Below are 18663 nucleotides of genomic sequence, written 5' to 3'. Positions count from 1 at the left end.
ACTTCCAGCGTTGCATGAGATTACCTACAGCCTCCTGCTGGCTGCCTGGTGTGGATTACTGCGGCTTTAAATAACCCATATGCCCCTGTTATTTTCGTGCTATTCAATGGGACAGATTTATTAAAGTGTCGTGAAAAAAAAAAGAGGCTCCTAAAAACCATCAAAAGTGACATGCACCACCGTCTGAGACTGCTAAGAGTGCCCGAAGGGGTCTTACAGGTGATGTGTGGCAGATCTGTGTATCATATTAATAAACGTCTTCCATGTAGAGCATACAGTTAGTTATAGAACCATCTGTAGTATCGGAAACAGTCATATACTTACCAACATACTTAACGCAATGGCCGGGATCAGAGAGAACTCCAATCCTGACTGTTAACCTTTTATACTGACACCAGCATTTAAATGGCCCGACAGAGGGAGGAGGTTCTCAGTGTTACCAAAAAGTCCCACTCCTGATGATTTGGTTAGCATGGCAGCTTGGGCATTGTAAATGCCCCCAGGCCTGCTACGTAGCGCTTCTTACTAAGCTCTGATGATCAGACAATCTCTAATTCTAGTCCCCTATGGGGACTAAAAAAAAAATGTAAAAATTAGTTCATTTAAAGAACAATAAACATTAAAACTAAAACTTTTTGCAAGTTTCTCGGCCCGATATCATGTTCACAAACGTGCGTTTTCATGGTGATGCAAGGCGTTTTTCGGGCAAAATCGGCTTCCATAACTTCAGTAAAGTAGTGAGCCTCCAATGCGACTTTCAGCAAGTGTTTCCCATTACTTTCAATGGGAAACCTTGCATCTAAAGATGAGCGAGCATACTCGCTAAGGACAATTGCTCGCTCGAGCATTGCCCTTAGCGAGTACCTGCACGCTCGGCAGAGAAGGTTCGGCTGCCGGCGTGGGTGAGAGGTGAGTTGTGGCCATGAGTAGGGGGGAGCGGAGGGGAGAGAGGGAGAGAGAGATCTCTCCTCCGTTCCTCCCCGCTCTCCCCCGCCGCTCCCCGCCCGCCGCCGGCAGCCGAATCTTCACTCCTGAGCGGGCAGGTACTCGCTAAGGGCAATGCTCGATCGAGCAATTGCCCTTAGCGAGTATGCTCGCTCATCTCTACTTGCATTGCATTCACATGCGCATCACATGCCGTGTTTTACTGTCCCATTGAACACAATGGGCGATGCGTTCCGAGGTGCGGGAAAACATCACTTGTATACAGGACTCTCGCAACGCACAAATCTTGCGTGAGTTTCTCGGCTGTGTGAAGCTGGTTAGCTACAATGAAGCTATCAGAGTGCTGTATTGAACATGCCTAGCATCCTTCAGGAGAGATGGTTATCCTCTAGGCGTTAACAATGAGGGTCGCCATTAAATGACTGCAAGCAGAGATCTTTAAAAAGTTGAGAAAATTGTTTATAAAGTGCATTTAAACCATGTATAACTTTTTATTGTATATCAGATAGGCTTTATTTGCTGATGCTAGAATTGGATTGGACGACTTGTAATACTTCCGATCTGCACACTTAAAACTTTTACCAACGCACTAAAGTTGCGTCTTCTTCACGTCTCAGCTCAGTCCGGGCTTTAACACGCACTTTCCCTTTAATAGAAAAAAAACTCTAACTTATTTCCGCTCCTCTAGTTTGGGATCAGCTCTGTCCTAGTAACAGAGAGGGCGACGAGAACCTGGAATGTCAGTGCATCCGGTCAAACGCTGAAATGTGAACCTGATCTGCAGGGTAATCTGCGAGACCTGTGCCGGGGGATCGGGCTGGCATGCGGAGAGACGCGTCACGGCGGAAATAGCAAGTTTACTAGTCTGAATGGATTTATATCTCGTCCTGAGATTAATTATGTAGGACGCTGTACCTGTCGTTAACAATCTGCAGTTCCCACGCTCTCGATGCCGCTTATCTTCCGAATGTAAGGGACCTTTCACACGGGACGGAAAAGGCCGAACTGCGATCCACGGTGAATTCCGCATCAAAATCGGCGAAATTTGATGCAGAATTAAAAATGGCTTAAAAATTCTGCATCGAAATGCACAGTTAGAGCTGCAGATTTTGGTGTGGAATTCCGCAGCTGCGGATTCGGCTGCGTCCTGCGGCGTAATTCTGTCCCATGTGAAAGGTCCCTAAAGTGGTTTTGGAGGAAGGGTACAGTGCAGATTAAGGAGACAGCAGCTTTCCACAGACATTTCTTGGATTTATGCTGTAGGACATTTTAAGGGATTTTCTGGATTTACATACATAAGGCTTAGAGCGAACCTGTGGGGTCACTAATGGCGCCGGGCTACGGGCAGCGCAGTATAATGACACTCGCTGATTTCAGCAGTCTGGCACTTATATCAATCACTTCTGGAGTTTTAAGAAAACTTACACTTCAAAGTTTGCAGCAAGCGGCAGAGAGGAGTCCAGGGTGGCTCATTAACCCCGCAACAGTCACATTAAAATGGGAAAAACCGTCTAAAAATGTCCGTTTTTTTATTATGTATATATATTTGGGGCAGAACGCTGTTGCAGTAAGTGCATTTTGAACCCCTTGGTGACATAACTAATTTTCGCCTTAAGGATTCTTTTAGATGGAATGATTATCGTTAAAAAAAACCGTTCAAACGAGCGAAAGTGAACGGTAATCATTCGGTGTAAATGAGTCGAGTGAATCATTCACTTTTCATTCATCGTCGGTTCGTTCGCTTATTGTTCTATTTAAATAGGGCCAATGGAAAAAAGCTATTTCACCAATGTCTTTTGCATTCTATTGACGTAAATATTAGGTTACCTTTAGGCCTCATGTTCACGGGCTTAAAATCTGCAGCGTTTTTCCCGCACGCGTGATCCGCGCCCCATAGGGATGCATTGGACACCCGCAGGTAGTTAAATACCTGCGGATGTCATTTGTCCCGTCAGGCGCGGATCCACGTGCGGGAAAAAAAATGGACATGCTCCATTTTCGTGCGGGGCTCCCGCGGGGACGGCTCCTGCAGGCTTCTATTGAAGCCTATGGAAGCCGTCCGGATTCGTGGGAGACCCGTACCAGAAATAAACTCACCTGCTCACCTTCTTCGCGGCTGGATCTTCTTTCTTCGGCCCGGCGGATGTGTCCGGTGCATGCGTGCAGCACGCCCCCGGCGTGCCGAGCACATCCGCCGGGCTGAAGAAAGAAGATGCGGCTGTGAAGGAAGGAAGATCCGCATCATCCGGAGCAGGTGAGTTTATTCTGATTTTAGGCCTCATGTCCGCGGGGCAGGAGGGACCCGCTGCGGATTCTACATGAAGATTTTCTCCGTGGACATGAGGCCTTATTCTACGAGTCATTACAATCATGACACCAAATTTATAGAGGTTTTATTATGTTTTACCACTTTTGCACAATACAAACACTTTTTTTTAAACACATATATATTATTTTGGATTTTATAGTATGTGTTGCTATAGATGTGGCAGTACCAATTATATATAGAGTGCGGGTTCATTATTCTTTTTTTTTTCAATATTTAAAGTTTTGTGTAAAGTTTTTGTATTTCCTTTCTATTAAATCTTTAGATGCCATGATCAGCAATGACTGCAGCATCTGCAGGGTTAACTGGTAGAGAAATGATCAGATAAGCAAGTCCTCATTTCACTCCTTTTCAGGGGAAAAAACCCATAAGTGACAATCAGAGATCAAATATGCTTCCTGATTGATGAGGGGTGTTATAACATGAACAACAATTCATGTCGGCCTTCGGTATAAGTGACATACTGCGGAAATCAAATTTAGTCATCTTGAAATCTATTTAAGTCATTAGGAGGATTTCTGCAGGCGGAGGGAATTCCGATCAACAGCGCCATTTTTTAGTAAAATTTCGCAACCGGACGTGTGAATGGATGAGAAAACGCTCATTAAGCTCGGGACTTGATCACGGAAAATCGTCCATTCATGCGATTTTCAGCGGCAAACTGCCGAGTAGAAAAACGTAACGTTCGCGTGAAAGTGGCCCTAGCCTGCTATTACATAAGCACCATTAACCAACACATAATAACGCTAATTGCCAGGCTGCAGCTGGCAATTGTTAGGGAAATGCGAGCGCTACCGGTACCTGTTAGTGCTCTTCTTATAGCAACCTTACAAAAGGAGACTTCTGCACACTTAAAGCGGCTTACACGTCATTGATCTATGAACGACTGCCGCTTTACTGTGAATGGAGGCGGCGGGTCAGAAGATCCCCGCCCACTCCGCCTTCATTCACTCAGTGATGATTGTTCCTGTGTGATCATTGCCGGGACGACCTGTTGGGCATCTGCTTCTGCCAGGTCGTCCCGTGTTAAAGGGCCCTCAGACCCTACTTGCCGCTTTGACTGGCTCATGTGGGCAGCACTGGCCAATCAAAGCAGCATGTAGTGTCTTAGACTAATGATGCATAGTGATACAGTGTACATCAGTGTAGTCGGAGAAGCGGTGCCGCCATCTTTGCTTGTCCAGGGCTGGAGGGTTACTTTAACAAGCCCATTAACGAGTTCACGAAATGCAAGATAGACATGTATTTGTGGTGTTTTCTCTTCATTGACATCAAAACGGCAGAAATCTGGGACAGAAAACTCTTTGCAAAAACCCTAAGGCCGCTGTAACGCGGCAGTATGTGGGTCAGTATTCTGCATCAGTATTAGTAAGCCAAAACCAGGAAGGGGAAATCTACAGAGATGAAGTATAATGGGAAGATCTGCACCCCTTCTGTGTTTCGGACCCACTCCTAATTGTGGCTTAAGGTACATACACATACCATATATCCCTCTGGTGCAATAGTTGCATATTGTTGCTCTTTGGCATGATCAAAATATGTTGATCCTGCTAGATGAGGGTCGGCGTCTTGCCCCATGTAAACTTATGGAGCTCCGCAGGGCATGTTGGGTGCAATGGATCCATCCGGCGTTCATATTTGGGGTGACTTTACATCCAACACCCAAGTATTGTTCAGTCTACAGCTGAATATGCTATATCCACGGCTGTAGGTAGGTACCGTTGCAATGTCATTATTACTGCTGGCCGCACCAGTGCTTTATGTGCCACTATATATAAATATACAATGCGGCAGGAATAGTGATGAATCAGGACGTGATTGTAATTGATTAGTGGAGGCTTTCGATTCAATATACATTAAAGGAATTGGAAAGCAGTGAAGAAGCACATTTTCCTGCAGCGTGGCATCACAATAAATCATGTTACCAGCATGTCAACAAGTCCAAAACTTGTATACTCCGTGTAAAAAAAAAATAAATCAAGAATCTAGAAGGAGTTGTTGGAATCGAATGGAACCTTCTCTGTGTGATTGTAATGTTGTTATAAGGAAGTGTTTACATATCAGAGCAAAAAGGGTCATTTATGGGGTCCCATTGTAGGGAGTCTCTAGTACCCTGTTGTACCGCCTCTAGCTTGGATACAAGATGTGATACAGGCAAGCATGGAGGCTCTAGTACCCTGTTGTACCGCCTCTAGCTTGGATACAAGATTTGATACAGGTGGGCATGGAAGGTCTAGTACCCTGTTGTACCACCTCTAGGTTGGACACAAGATGTGATACGGGCGGCCATGGAGGCTCTATATCCCTGTTATATCACCTCTAGCTTGGATGCAAGATGTGATACGGGTGGGCATGGAGGCTCTAGTACCCTGTTGTACCGCCTCTAGGTTGGATACAAGATGTGATACGGGCAGGCATGGAGGCTCTAGTACCCTGTTGTACCGCCTCTAGCTTGGACGCAAGATGTGATACGGGTGGGCATGGAGGCATACAAGTTCTGTATGGTATCTTGCGGCACATCGCTCCACATTTGCTGTAACTGAGCAGCTAGATAAACTCGTAGGCTGTGGAAGTTGGTGTCCCAGATGGTCCCATACATGTTCTATTGGAGATAAATCCGGTAACTCGGCAGCCATGGATGTGTGACAATGTTGTGGGGACATTCCAATGACCCCCTTGTGTGTGCGGCCGAGTATTATCCTGCTGGAGGCCGCCATGAGAGGAGCATACGTGGCTGCAGGATGTCCTGAACATATAGTTGAGCTGTCATTGTCCCTCGTACCACTACTAGGGGTGACCGACAGTCATATGCAATGGCCCCCCCCCAGACGATCGACCAGCAGGGGGCAGTGTGCTGCTCCACAGCAAAGGCAGGATTGAAGCGCTCACCCAGAGGTCTCCAGACACGAACATGACTGTAGTGCAAACTAAACCTGGATTCGTCACCGAAGACAACCCGGTTCCACTCTGTAGCGTCCAGTTTAGTTGTTCACGACATCACTGTAAACGGAGGTGATGGTGGGTGTCAAAGGCAGTACATGTAAAGGGCGCTGTGAGACCAAATGTTCTACAGCCAACTGCCTGGAAATGGTTCCGACAGACACAGGGGTGTAACGATGGCGCCACCTGCCTCTGGATGGTGGACAACGAAACAGTTGGAGCTGCTGGTGCTTGTCGTACGATCAGACGCTCCTCTCTACTGGTGATCCGTCAGGGGGTCCTGAGCCCGGTCACCTTGTGTGCCGTCCCACACACACTGCCCCCAACACCTCCTACAGTCTGATCAGATGCTCCTCCCTACTGGTGGTCTGTAGGGGGCGTCCTGAGCCCGGTCACCTTGTGTGCCCTCCCACATACACTGCTCCCAACACCTCCTACAGTCTGATCAGATGCTCCTCTCGTGGTGGTCTGTAGGGGGCGTCCTGAGCCTGGTCACCTTGTGTGCCCTCACACATCCACTGGTCCCAGCACCTCCTAACAGTCTGGTCAGAATGGCCTGGTGGGGGACAATTCATGGATATGACCATCCAGCTTCTCACATCCCAATACTGCGCCCCTCTAAGACTCTGGTAACGGGGTGAAATCTCTTTTCTGCATCATAGAGGCGTCTAGTGATCAACAAGCTCTACACAAGCGGAAGAAGAGGGCACTACACACAAGGAGCCTCCGAGAACCTTTTTGTGGAACTACTTTTAGGGCCTCAGATGACAAGACCGTTCATCTAATCACCACAACTTTCATCATTTACAGATCTGCCTCAGATGCCAAGTTTTGCAGCAAAGCAACAACTCCTTCTAAGTGCCTGATTGTTTTTGACAAGGAGTGTACAAGGTTCTCTACAATCTAGAGGCACACATCTAATCACATACAGGATCTAAGTCACCACTAGCTTCTACACGTAGACTGAAGTCCTTACCTGGAGAACTATCGATAAATTGCTCCCCGATCAAATCGGGGTCGTAAAGTTCTTCAATGCCGGCGAGAGGAGCCATTGGGATGCGATTTGGTAAAATGGGTGGCAGTGTTTGACAGGGCAGTGCTGTCATGGTAAGCCAGCAAGATCAAGATAAAAAGACATTTTTAGGTTTTGAGTGACTGATCTGTACACTATCCTACCAAAAGTATGTGGACACCCCTATTGGTAGAATGGATGGTGTTCTAAACCATGCTACAGAAGACGCAGACCCTTGGAGGTGTAAGCCATAGTTTGTGACAGGAACTACACGATATACGAACTATTAGATATACGGCTTATGCCGCTGCACACAAGCCGTCCATCATGAAGAACAATCTCCTGCCTATCTACAATGGTGCAAGAAAAATTGGCGTTGGAACAGTTGAGCAATGGAAGAACCTTCTATGGAGTGACGAATCCCATCACTTCATCTTCACATCAGATGGATGTACCTGGGTGTAGAGGATCCTGGAGATACCTTCTTCCTGAGGGTGTTGTACCAACAGCTAAGTACGGTGGAGGTTCCGTTCTAGTCTGGGGATGTGTTACGTGGCATGGTCTTAGTCAGTTGGTTGTAGGGGCAAGAACCATAACCACAGAGCTGTACCCTGACATTCTAGACAATAATGTGCTGCCGGCAATGTGGTAATACTCTGGGAATGGTTGGCAATTAGAGATGAGCGAGCATACTCGCTAAGGACAATTGCTCGATCGAGCATTGTCCTTAGCGAGTATCTCCCCACTCGGGAGCAAAGGTTCGGGTGCCGGCGCAGGTGACAGGTGAGTTGCGGCAGTCAGCAGGGGGGGAGATAAGGAGAGAGAGATCTCCGCTCCTCCCCGCTCTCCCCCGCCGCCGGCAGCCGGATCTTTGCTCCCGGGCAGGCAGGTACTCGCTAGGGGCAATGCTCGATCGAGCAATTACCCTTAGCGAGTATGCTCGCTCATCTCTATTGGCCATACCTCCAACAGGGCAACACGCCTTGTCACACATCCAACGCTGTTTTACATTGCTTTGAGAATATGGATGTTCCACGATTGGACTAGTCTGCAACTGAACCCTACTGAAGACGTTACCTGGAAAGTCGGGTCAGGAAATATTGAACAGTGACCATCATCTTTGAGACAACTCACCAGACATTTGCAGGGTGAATGGAGGGAAATACCAACTGAAGAGCATCAGATGTTAGTAGAAAGTATATCACTGAGAGTATCCGATGTCATTAGGTGCAAAAGAGCCCCACTAAGTACTAAGATAAGGAAATAAATACTGCTTTTGATTCTTGCTCATGTGTCCAATTACTTTTGGTAAGGCAGTGTATGTCATTGTTGCCCAAGAAACTAATTAGCGGCTCTAATTTACTAAAATGCGCTAGAATAAAATCTGTAATCTAAGCAGTAGCCATTTGCGGCACTATCACTTCTTGCAACACTTTTGTAAGGTCTCCACTCACCATTTCCATGCTGCAATGCAGTTGGCAGCCTGATGACACCCTCTTGTGCGTGCCCGCCAGTGCCTCCTGAGTTGATCCCCTCACCGGCGTGGTCCCCCACCGCATCATAGTCCTGGTACTGCTCAGTCATCCTGGAGTATGATGAACCTAGGTAACAGATGAAAGAACACGTTAATCAACAGTCTACGAAGCGGTGCAGTACCAACCTAGCTGGCAAGATGGCAATCAAGTGCTGCCGTTACAGCCTCGCTGCTATATGTCTCTGTCAGACGATGGCATCAGGAAAATCTCAAAGACGTTAATGTGCTCTTACAAGCCGGACTCCGTACCCCGCAGGGGAACGTCAATTACTGAGCGGCTGCCAGGGACCAGAAGGAGCACAATGACTGTGCTGGGAGAAACAGGATGCCTTCCCGGAGTCTGTAGCGGCGAGCGCTGACATCAGGTTATTAATGGGGACGAAGGTTTTAAAGTTGCATCGTCACGTTATTCCGCTCTCAGAGGTGATGTCTTCTGCAATCGGCAAAGGGGTTACGTAATAAAAATGCACTGAGAAATTGCAAGCTGTTCCCCGGAGGTGATGTACTCGGCTCAGGTCAATATAGATGGCGTCAGACTAATACATCAGGGGCGTAACGAGGACAGCTGCACCCGCTCTGGGACCTAAAGGCCCATTAAGGTTCCTTCTTCCCCGCAGTATTATAAATGAAGCATTATAATTGGGGGCCCCGGTTACAGATATTACATGGAGGTCCAGTGGCCACAGACGCTTATCTATAGACCACTGGCAGATCCCGCTACATTTAGGCTGCCTGTACACATTCCATGTATATCTGCTGAACCCACCAGATTCGGAGGGTCCGGTTGGTCATTTAATGTGTATAGGGCTTTTTGACTCTCCCCCGATGACAGATGTATGGCGGGGTGCTGGGTGACCGATAGCTCTTTAATGTGTAGGGCCACCAGTCTGTACGCTTTATATAGCCGTCAGCTGAATCTCTCTAAGCGTGCGTGCGTTCCTGAATGTACAGAGAGGAGAAATGCGCTTGCGACACTCCTTATCTCCCCAAAAAGAAAAGGATTAGGCAAGTTGATAGCCAAACCTTATAGTAGGGCGGCCGCCGTACACAAGATCATCAGCTGGTCCCGCTAAAATTGGCAGGTTTAGCTGACCTAGATCTAACGTGCGCGGAAGCTGTAGGGGTAAGTTTACACGTACCGGAAAATAGTGCGGGTTGTCCGCAGCAGACGATCCGCACCAAATTCCACATCAAAGCCACGGCGAAAAAGTGAATTTGAAGTGTGTAATCTGCGGTGGATCCATATCACAATCCGCACCAACGGAACGGATTTTGAGATGTTTTTCGACGTGGTTTACATGTAGAATTTGGTGCGAATCGTCCGCTATGGCCAACCCACACTATTTTCTGGTAAACGTACCCCGACGGTGGTTTTACAAGGGCAGATCATCTACCCGTGGTAACAACTGCCAACCGGCAATGAGTGCGTGATCGGCGCTTGTTCGTACGATTAAACGGCCGCATAAAATGGAGCAAGGGGGCGAACGATGGTAACTTTGACTGTTCCTCCCCATGCAGAATGCATTTGTCAGCAGCACATCTTCCGGTCACACAGGAAGGTGTGCTGCCAACTAGCTGGCATTTTTATGACCCGATCAGCCCATGCAAAAGCATTGGCTCGTTAATCAGCTGAAAAGGGGCATATTAATAGGGAACCTGTCATCCCCGTGGAGCCCCATAAACTACATTATGGAACGGGGAATCTGGGGAATGGTGTTTCATACTCACTAGATGCCCTCTTTCTGCGCTCTGCCCTCGCAAAGTTGGCATGCGCACAAAGCTTGACTCTGTTCAGATGAATTGGTGCCCACGGTCTCCCACTCATCTCTAAGGATAGGTGATAAAAGTCTGATCAGTGGGGGTCTGACTGCTGAGACCTGCACTCTCCCGAGAATGGGGGGTCCCCCTCTGCTACTCACTTCAGGCTAGCTGCACCCCCCACAGTGAGGAAGGGACTGAATGAAGTATCGGTCAAGCATGTGCAGCGCTGCACCAGTCATCCTCTAGGGACCACTGGAGAAAGCTAAATACAAGCACTTGGCCTTTCCCATCAGCATCGCCGAAATGACAGCAGAGGGCGACACAGGACCCCTATTCTCGGGATCGTTGGGGGTCTATGAAGTCTATCTTGGTACGACCCCTTTAACTCATATTGGGGTAGATTCACACACGGCTGATTTGTCAGACTGATTTTTCCAACTTTAACGCTAGTTTCACACGGACGATCGTGGTTTTGCCGCGGGAAAATCGTGGCAAATTTGCGTCTTTATTCTCACAACTTTTGGGCGTTAGCAATGTTTTTTTTTAGAATAATCTGGCATCGCATTGCTGCCGCAATAAAAGCGCACAATTTTTTTTTATCACAAAAGTCAGTAGGACCTTCTAATGTTACAAAATCGCATTGCAACACAAGTTTGTTGCGTTGCGATGCAATAAAAAGCAGGCTCCATAGGGAAACATGAGAGATTAGGAAAATCGTACATCGCGGAGAGATACAGCATGCTGCGATTTTTTGTTCTCTCAACATCGCATCAGTAAAAACATCGCAGATGGGAAGAAAACTGTTGTAAATCATTGGTTTTGTAATCTGCTTTTTCACTGAGTCGCGCATCAGGCGAAAATCGCGCGATTGTGTATGACTCTATTCAAGTACCGCACAAAACTCGTGCAAGATTCACGCTGACCAAAATCTGCATATACCCGCGTGAATGAGCCCTTATGCATATTATTAACCGCAATATGGCTGCCCAGGTGGGAGTGGCGAGACCCTTTCCTAACCCGCGCCCAGCGCCGATCTGTAGTCCGGCCCCTTCGTCCCTTCAAATGCAGTAAAAAAACGAAGTCCCGCAGTCGCTGCCAACGTGAATCACTGACTCAGGTGAAAAGACACGAATCACACTTAAATAATACCGTCAGGGCGATAAAAGCGATGCCGCTTGTGTTGCGGACTGCCGACTTTGTGGTTAACCCTTTGGATACACATTTTCAGAGCAGCTTGTGCGTATTTCGGCGCAGACTGTTGCGCCTTTGTAGTATTTACGGACCCCAGACAATGAATTCCTGAGTCATGTGCCCCATCGGCTGCAAATAATATGTCTGCTCCCTCCCGGATGGCGTTTTCTCCGAGCGCCGGTATTGTGATCTGTTTGGATGTCGCTAGTTTTTCCCTCCGATGGGCACAACATGGACGCGGCGGGGGGCTGGTGTAAAAACCGAGGAAGGAATCACAGAGACGTGTTAAAACCAAGAAGCTGCTGAGACATCGGCTCAGGGGAAGGATGAGGCGTCTGCTGAGGCGAAAGCGCTGCGGCCATGTTTGGACTGGATCCATTTTATTACCATATTTCACTGTCAGGGTTACGAGAGAACCTGCGCGGCAGCGAGACGCGTTAAGCCTTTCATCACCGGGGGAGACAGACAGAAGACGGAGGGATATCTGCTGCCGCTTTACTTTGAAGTGGTAAAAAATGCTTAAAGGGGAAGTTTTGCTTCAGTTTCTGACCCAGATAAGGCGAGTGATTTGGGAGCGTTTCAGTATACTGCAGCACAGCCTGCTGCTCTTGGCACCGTTACATGGTGCCCACAGCGGCTGGCACTTCACTATCCTCATGCGGCAATGAGGGAGTAAGGAACAGAACATTGCCCAGTCTGAGATCATTGCCGGCTTTAGCTTAGATGGCACCTTGTGGCATCCAAGGGTCATAACAAAAAACAATATATATTGCACTGATAGGCAGTCTGCCTGTATTATTGTGCAGAAAGCAGCAAGGTAGCAGGATACCCAGACCAGAACAGCTTAGTGAGTAAGTACAGCACTGGAACCAAGCTCAGTAATAAATGCAGCATCAGAACTAAACTCAAGTCATAAATACAGCATCAAAACCAAGCTTATAATACAAAATCTGCACCACAACCAAGCTTATAACATAAATACAGTACCAGAACCAACCTAAGTTCATAAATGCAGGATCAAAACCAGGCTTATAACATAAATACACACCAGAAATAGGCTTATAACATACATACAGTACCAGAACCAAACTAAGGTCATAAAGACAGCATCAGAACCAAGCTCATATCATGAAATCAGCACCACAGCCAAGATCATAACATAAATACAGCACCAGAACCAAGGTCAGTATAAAATAAAGAACCAGAACTAACATCAATGAATAAATACTGCACCAGAACCAAGCTCATAACATTAATACAGCACCAGAACCAAGGTAAGTATCAAATAAAGCACCAGAACCCAGCTAAGTGAATAAGAGTCTGTTGAGCTACCTCCTCTGCAATGTTGCTGCCTCTGTCGCCTGTGCTTTATCCTTTAACCCCTTGTTGTGCAGTGATCCTGCCTTTAAGATGGGGACTACAGACCTGAGGAATTTCCTGATGGTTAGGGAGGTTGGGCAGGGCTTAGCCCCAATCGCTGTTCCTATGGAGGAGGCTGTTTTTCAGGGCAGTGACACGCAGGGGGCGGAGTCTTCTTCACCTCCTGCGCTGTTTAGCTCTTCTCTGCCTGACTGTATCACATGATCGGAGGGGGTTGAGTTTAGTGGTAACTATAGTAAGGGGGGGGCAGAGGCAATGCTCACCCCTTTTATTTAAGGACACACCCCTTTGACAAAAAGGGGGGGAATAGTAACACCCAGTTGTCAATTTATTCATAAATTTCTAGAAGGAATAACAGAGGAGCCGCAGAAAGCAAAGTTATATTCAAAAAATGCTCTAGAATTGTTATTTCATTGGAAATACAAGGATTTACTAAAACAGACAGGTCCGGGGAGATCAGAGGGGCTCTTTAAGGAAAAGTAAACAGAAAGGAAATATAATATTAGAGAGCAAACAAAGAGAGGAGCGCTCCCCACCGGAGTGTCTCGCCGCACATGACATCTCCGGGACAGGATGTTGGGTTAGTCAAACAGGTGCAACAGGAAAGCTTGTCGGCCGCAAGGAGGTTCGAAGGTAAATGAAAAAGGACCCCAGCACAAAGTGAGGGGGGCAAAAAATCCAATTTTCTTTATGGAGGTGAATTTAAAAGGTAGTCCATGTATCGAGCCCTGCAGTAACTTTCTTACGTGTTTCAAGCATACAAAGTGCGCTAAGGCCGGCTTCACACAAACGGATTCCTACTGCAGAATCCGCAATCGGATCTGCAGCAAATCACACGCATTGAAAGGCATGCACTTTAGTGTTTTTGCTCACACTCACGGATACGAATTGCGTATTCCACAAGCGAAGGAAAAATCACTGCATGCTTTATATTGCTGCGGACTCCGCAGTCAATGGAGGCTTTCCAACCAGCAGCCCAATAACAATGGCGCAGGAAATACAAATATTGGAAAAAAAATCTGTACTGCGCATGGGCCTCCGTGGTCATTCGCAATACAGAATTCACAGGTACGCAGGGTCGCTGGCCCGGCTTCCACGGCCGGAATCCGCTGCAGGATCTCGCATACATGAATTCGATCCGGTTGTGTGAGGCCAGCCTTAGTCATAGCATAGTGAGGGATGTGCATAGGAACAAGCACCAATGGAAATGCAGGTATAACGTACGGGATAGTATAGGCTTTTTTTACTTATGACCTATCCCCTGGATAGTTGATGATTGGGGGTCCACCGTTCGAGACCCCATCTATTAGCCATCTTCAGCATGTCCTATTTTTGTCCGAATTACGGACCGAAATAGCCCATTGAAGTTACTGAAAAGGCCCAAATACATGCAAGAAAAAACGCAACCAGGGCCACATACACAAGGAGAGTTTTGGTCCATGAATAAGTTGCGTTTTCACAGACGGAAAGCTGCACGCGCTCGTGTGAATGAGCCCTAAGATATAATTACAGATTACTTGCAGAATTACCGAGCAGTGGGGAGGACAACTGGGGCCGTCCTCATATGCATCCTATACAAGTCAAGAGAAGATAAACATACCGTATATGTCTATATCCTCCCATGCCGTAGACGATACAATATTAACGGTGACCAGTTATGAAGAAGACACTATGCTCGCTAATACCCAGTTAGATGAATCCAGCAGCAAACTTGGCTTTTCAGTGAACCGGCAATTAGTATTTCTGAAGATAGCAACCCAAACAGCCAGGATCCTGCAGAAAATCTCACATTCTACCAGCAGCCTAGTCCAGCCCTGAAGGTAGTGGCCGATCAATCACACTAAGATGAATGACATGCGGCAGTACATTATCAATTAGGTTGACGAGTGTGGTGGAGTGATCACTGCTGTGGGTCTTGTATTTAGTCATCTGTTATGCCAGAACACGTTAAAGCAAACTCAATGGTGCCGAATATCACAGGGAACTCTTTAAAGCTCTGCAACTATGTACCCATAGACCCAAATACACTAGATAGATGCCAATTTGGTGGTATTTTAACAGGTCCGGGGTCATCAGGACCCGTACCCACTGGGGTCATCAGGACCCGTACCCACTGGGGTCAAAGGCCAGAGGACTCCTCTTCCGAAGTTGTGTGGCTCACTTGTAGCAGCGCTCTCTGGAACTGGCCCGTTCGGTCACCTGAGCTGATGCTACTCTTAGCCTTTACATCCAGTGAAGGACGCTGCCCGGAATACATACAGGCAGACCTTCTTCTCATGCTGTAAACTATGTTTAATATCAGGATGGCTCACATGGTACACAGTCTCTTTATTCCGGAGGCAGCAGATGACGGAGACCAGAAGTTTTTCTCTAGACACTTCTCCAGCACTGTCAGTGAAATACTTCACAGATATGCTGACAACCGGTATAGTAGTCCTCGGAGACAACCAATGGGTTCTTGCCTGTTTCTACCCAGAGCACGGATGGAGCCAACTCCAACATGTCCGCACTTCAACAGTTCTAGGGTCTTACTGTGCCACCAAGATGGCACCTCCACAACTTCTGCTTCTGGCCTCCCATCTCTGAGCCACCTGTAAGAACTCCTTTACATTCTTTAAAAGGAAGAAACACCTTTATATATCCAGCAAGGTTTCTCCATTTTTCATTGCATGGAATTGCAGACTGCGCTGCTCCATGCAGGGTTATCCAGTAAAAGAAAAAATAAAAAAACGTATACCATGAAGTATGCCAGCTTTTGGGTGATGGATGCCACCAAATGGCATCGCTTAAACATATCCGTCCAAAGCTTCAGTCAACAATTCACCCAACAAGGTGCAACAAGAAAAAAAGTCTAATTTGAGAGCAATCACGGCGATCCCCGCAGGCCCTTGGCAACGACTGATTCTGCTGAGCAGGTTTGCAATTGCGCCCGCTACAGGCTAAATGTAGTATTACATGCATTCATTCAAATTAATGGCAGGCCATGTATAGAAAGGCAAGACCCTAGCTTGGTTTCACCTTATAGGGGAAAGCCTAAGGGGTGGGGGGGTGGGGTCACCTTTATGATGTCCATATGCCTCATAGGATATCAAGATTAGACATATCCTTCAACTCCCAATGTTTCCTTCACCTACTGTATGTCACACTGTCAAGGATCCAAAAAGCTGCATGACAGGATTCTCACACTACAAACCTGGGGTTGAACATGTAAGGGGGTTCTTATTATGTGTATATTACTTTAAGAATGGTTTGGCGAGTGGTCCAGGAGCCTGAGAAGTGGAAATAGCTATGGCGCCATGTTGATGGCGCAGTTGAACACTACTAGCCAATGATGCAACCGACATAGCTCTGGCTTATGTGCAAAAGGGGGCAACAGAGTCGCCTCTGTCACCGAGGGCTCCAAAATTGGACTTTCAAAGTTTGTGATTGCTGAAAGGAGTACGACGGAAGACTTCCATAATAGGCTTTAGATTGCTACAACTGGCCACTACCACTTTCTGCTGTGTGCACATTGCTGGAGCAAGTTAAAAGAGTTCAGACTGTACAATGTGGAGGTCCGCACAAGTACGGGCGGGCATACTGCCATCAATAGGTGCCCTGAGGCCCGTATGCATTCAGTTGCCGCGGTTCAGGAAAGAATGAATCCGGAACTTCCAAGTTCTGGTAACTTCTGGGTCGCCACTAGTCAAGAGGACAGACCCAACCGGGTAGCCTTTCGGCCTATGCACCAGGCGGGTGAGGGTTTGTTTAACCCTGGACCTGTGTTACACACTGACTAGCGTAATACTTGTTCTGCAGCGTTAAAGAGTCAAAACTGATTTTCTTTATTCTGCACAGGCGCAAAATGTTAAGAAAATGCGTAATATTCAACGACAGAGCTCACCATACAACACCCCATATCTCAGCTTCCTGGACCTCTGCAGACATGTAGGTACTGCAATTTACCTACATCACATTAGAACTTTCAGTTTTTGAGTGCAGTCAAGCTTTATCCCTCAAAATGATTAATTCTAATGCAATCTCCACCCCAGGCCAAGTCTGGTACAACCCTAAGCTCATGTTTAATTTTATCACCGTGTATTTCCGTGCAAAGTAAATGTCAAAGAGCATAAATAAAAGCCCCCGGCGGCGACTGCTTAATTGGTGCCAGTTCTAACATATTCTTGCATCTATATTTTGTCACTCCAACTGCTGCTTTGCATCATACATACCCTTCACACACGTCCCAAACTGGCACACACACAGTTAAAAATACTCCAAGGCTTACAATAGCAGCGGCTATCACGCCCCACGTAATAGGGCAGTACTATTCTCTATTTACCATTGCAATGCACACTGTTGGCCCCGGTCAATGCAAAGCGCACTGCAATGCTAAAGCAGCTTGAATAAAACCGCTAAACCGTGACCATACAATGAAAAGCTATCCATATGTAATTAGTCCTGAAATAATGTACCCAAAAGACCTACCTTTTATACAAGGCCCCACTGCAATAAGGCACTTGTGTGGTGTCAATGGGCAATATCACCCTGCGTGTGATAGCTCCACAAGACACAGATAAATGCAAAGGGAGGGCTGCGCCGCTTATCACCTCCAGCAGGGAATCCTCATGACATGGCCCATGCTTTATCTTCAGGCTGCAGGCTCCCCCTTCTCTGAAACACTTGAAAGAGTCAGCAGTTTATCTAGGGACGCTGGCAGAGTAGGGACAATATTTAAAAGCCCTACGAGTGCAGCTCCTGGGGATTTAATTCAGTTAGTTGCTGCAGTTGAGGAATGAGACAGGTCTTCTATGTCTTTGTTTACATTATTGGGTGGCGGGGTCTTTTGCATCGAGATCTGGTATCTATATGATATATCACTGGACAGTAATGATATGAAAAACACAGAATATTGGGACTACTATCCAATATTTCATAGTAACATTTTAGATGTACAGATCCTATGTAGACTTACGTGTCTCCATGGTTACAGACTACAAACAAACTCTGTGTAGTCTGATCCTGCAGTCAACCTACCATAATGTGCACTGAATGGCCACTTCGTTAGAGATTGGATTAGCCGGTATGAAAATTAGACCCGGAGTGCGGCATAAAATCACGCCACAAGTTTCAGTATGAATCCACATTAGATGGGAAGATTCAGCGATCCAAGCGACTTCCAACGAGGGCTGGTCATCGGTGTTAGACTAGCCAGGGCTAGAATGTCACTGCCAACCTTGTGGGGGTTTGTCATACAGCGGTATGGAGAGTATACAGAGAATGGTGTGATCGAGGAAAACATCCTGCAGAAGGGAATCATGTAGACTGAAACAGCTGGTTGAAGAAAGGGGTCAGAGGAGGATGTCAGGAATCGTTCTAACAGTCAAGAAGGCTGCAAAAGAATACAAGGCTGATGCTTCAAATAATATGTCTGACCACACAGCTTGCAATCTCTAGCACTCACGGGCTCTATTAACAGATGAACAGTTCCAGCGCCATTGCTGTCTAAGAGAAACAGAAAGGTGAGACTCCGGCGGGCAAAAGAGCGCAAAACTGAGCAGCGGAAAACACTGTGTGGTCAGACTGATTCGGAGG

At 47.0% G+C, this 18663-nt stretch overlaps 1 protein-coding gene across 1 annotated transcript in view; it reads right to left on the bottom strand.

The window, feature by feature from the left end:
* Positions 1–17660, bottom strand: part of MAPT (microtubule associated protein tau) — a 49304-nt gene extending 31644 nt beyond the window's left edge. The window contains exons 1-2 of the mRNA XM_066585911.1: positions 17557–17660; positions 8678–8824 (exon numbers count right to left, since the gene is read on the bottom strand). Of these exons, the coding sequence (XP_066442008.1) occupies positions 8678–8807 (130 nt within the window). The 5' untranslated portion in view covers positions 8808–8824; positions 17557–17660. The remainder of the gene's footprint in view (positions 1–8677; positions 8825–17556) is intronic.
* Positions 17661–18663: the final 1003 nt, after the last annotated feature.

The sequence above is a fragment of the Eleutherodactylus coqui genome, chromosome 13 (assembly GCF_035609145.1).
Source record: "Eleutherodactylus coqui strain aEleCoq1 chromosome 13, aEleCoq1.hap1, whole genome shotgun sequence".
Classification (NCBI taxonomy): domain Eukaryota; kingdom Metazoa; phylum Chordata; class Amphibia; order Anura; family Eleutherodactylidae; genus Eleutherodactylus; species Eleutherodactylus coqui.
The sequence above is the reverse complement of the archived record's forward strand: the minus strand, read 5'-3'. Positions and strand labels throughout refer to the sequence as shown.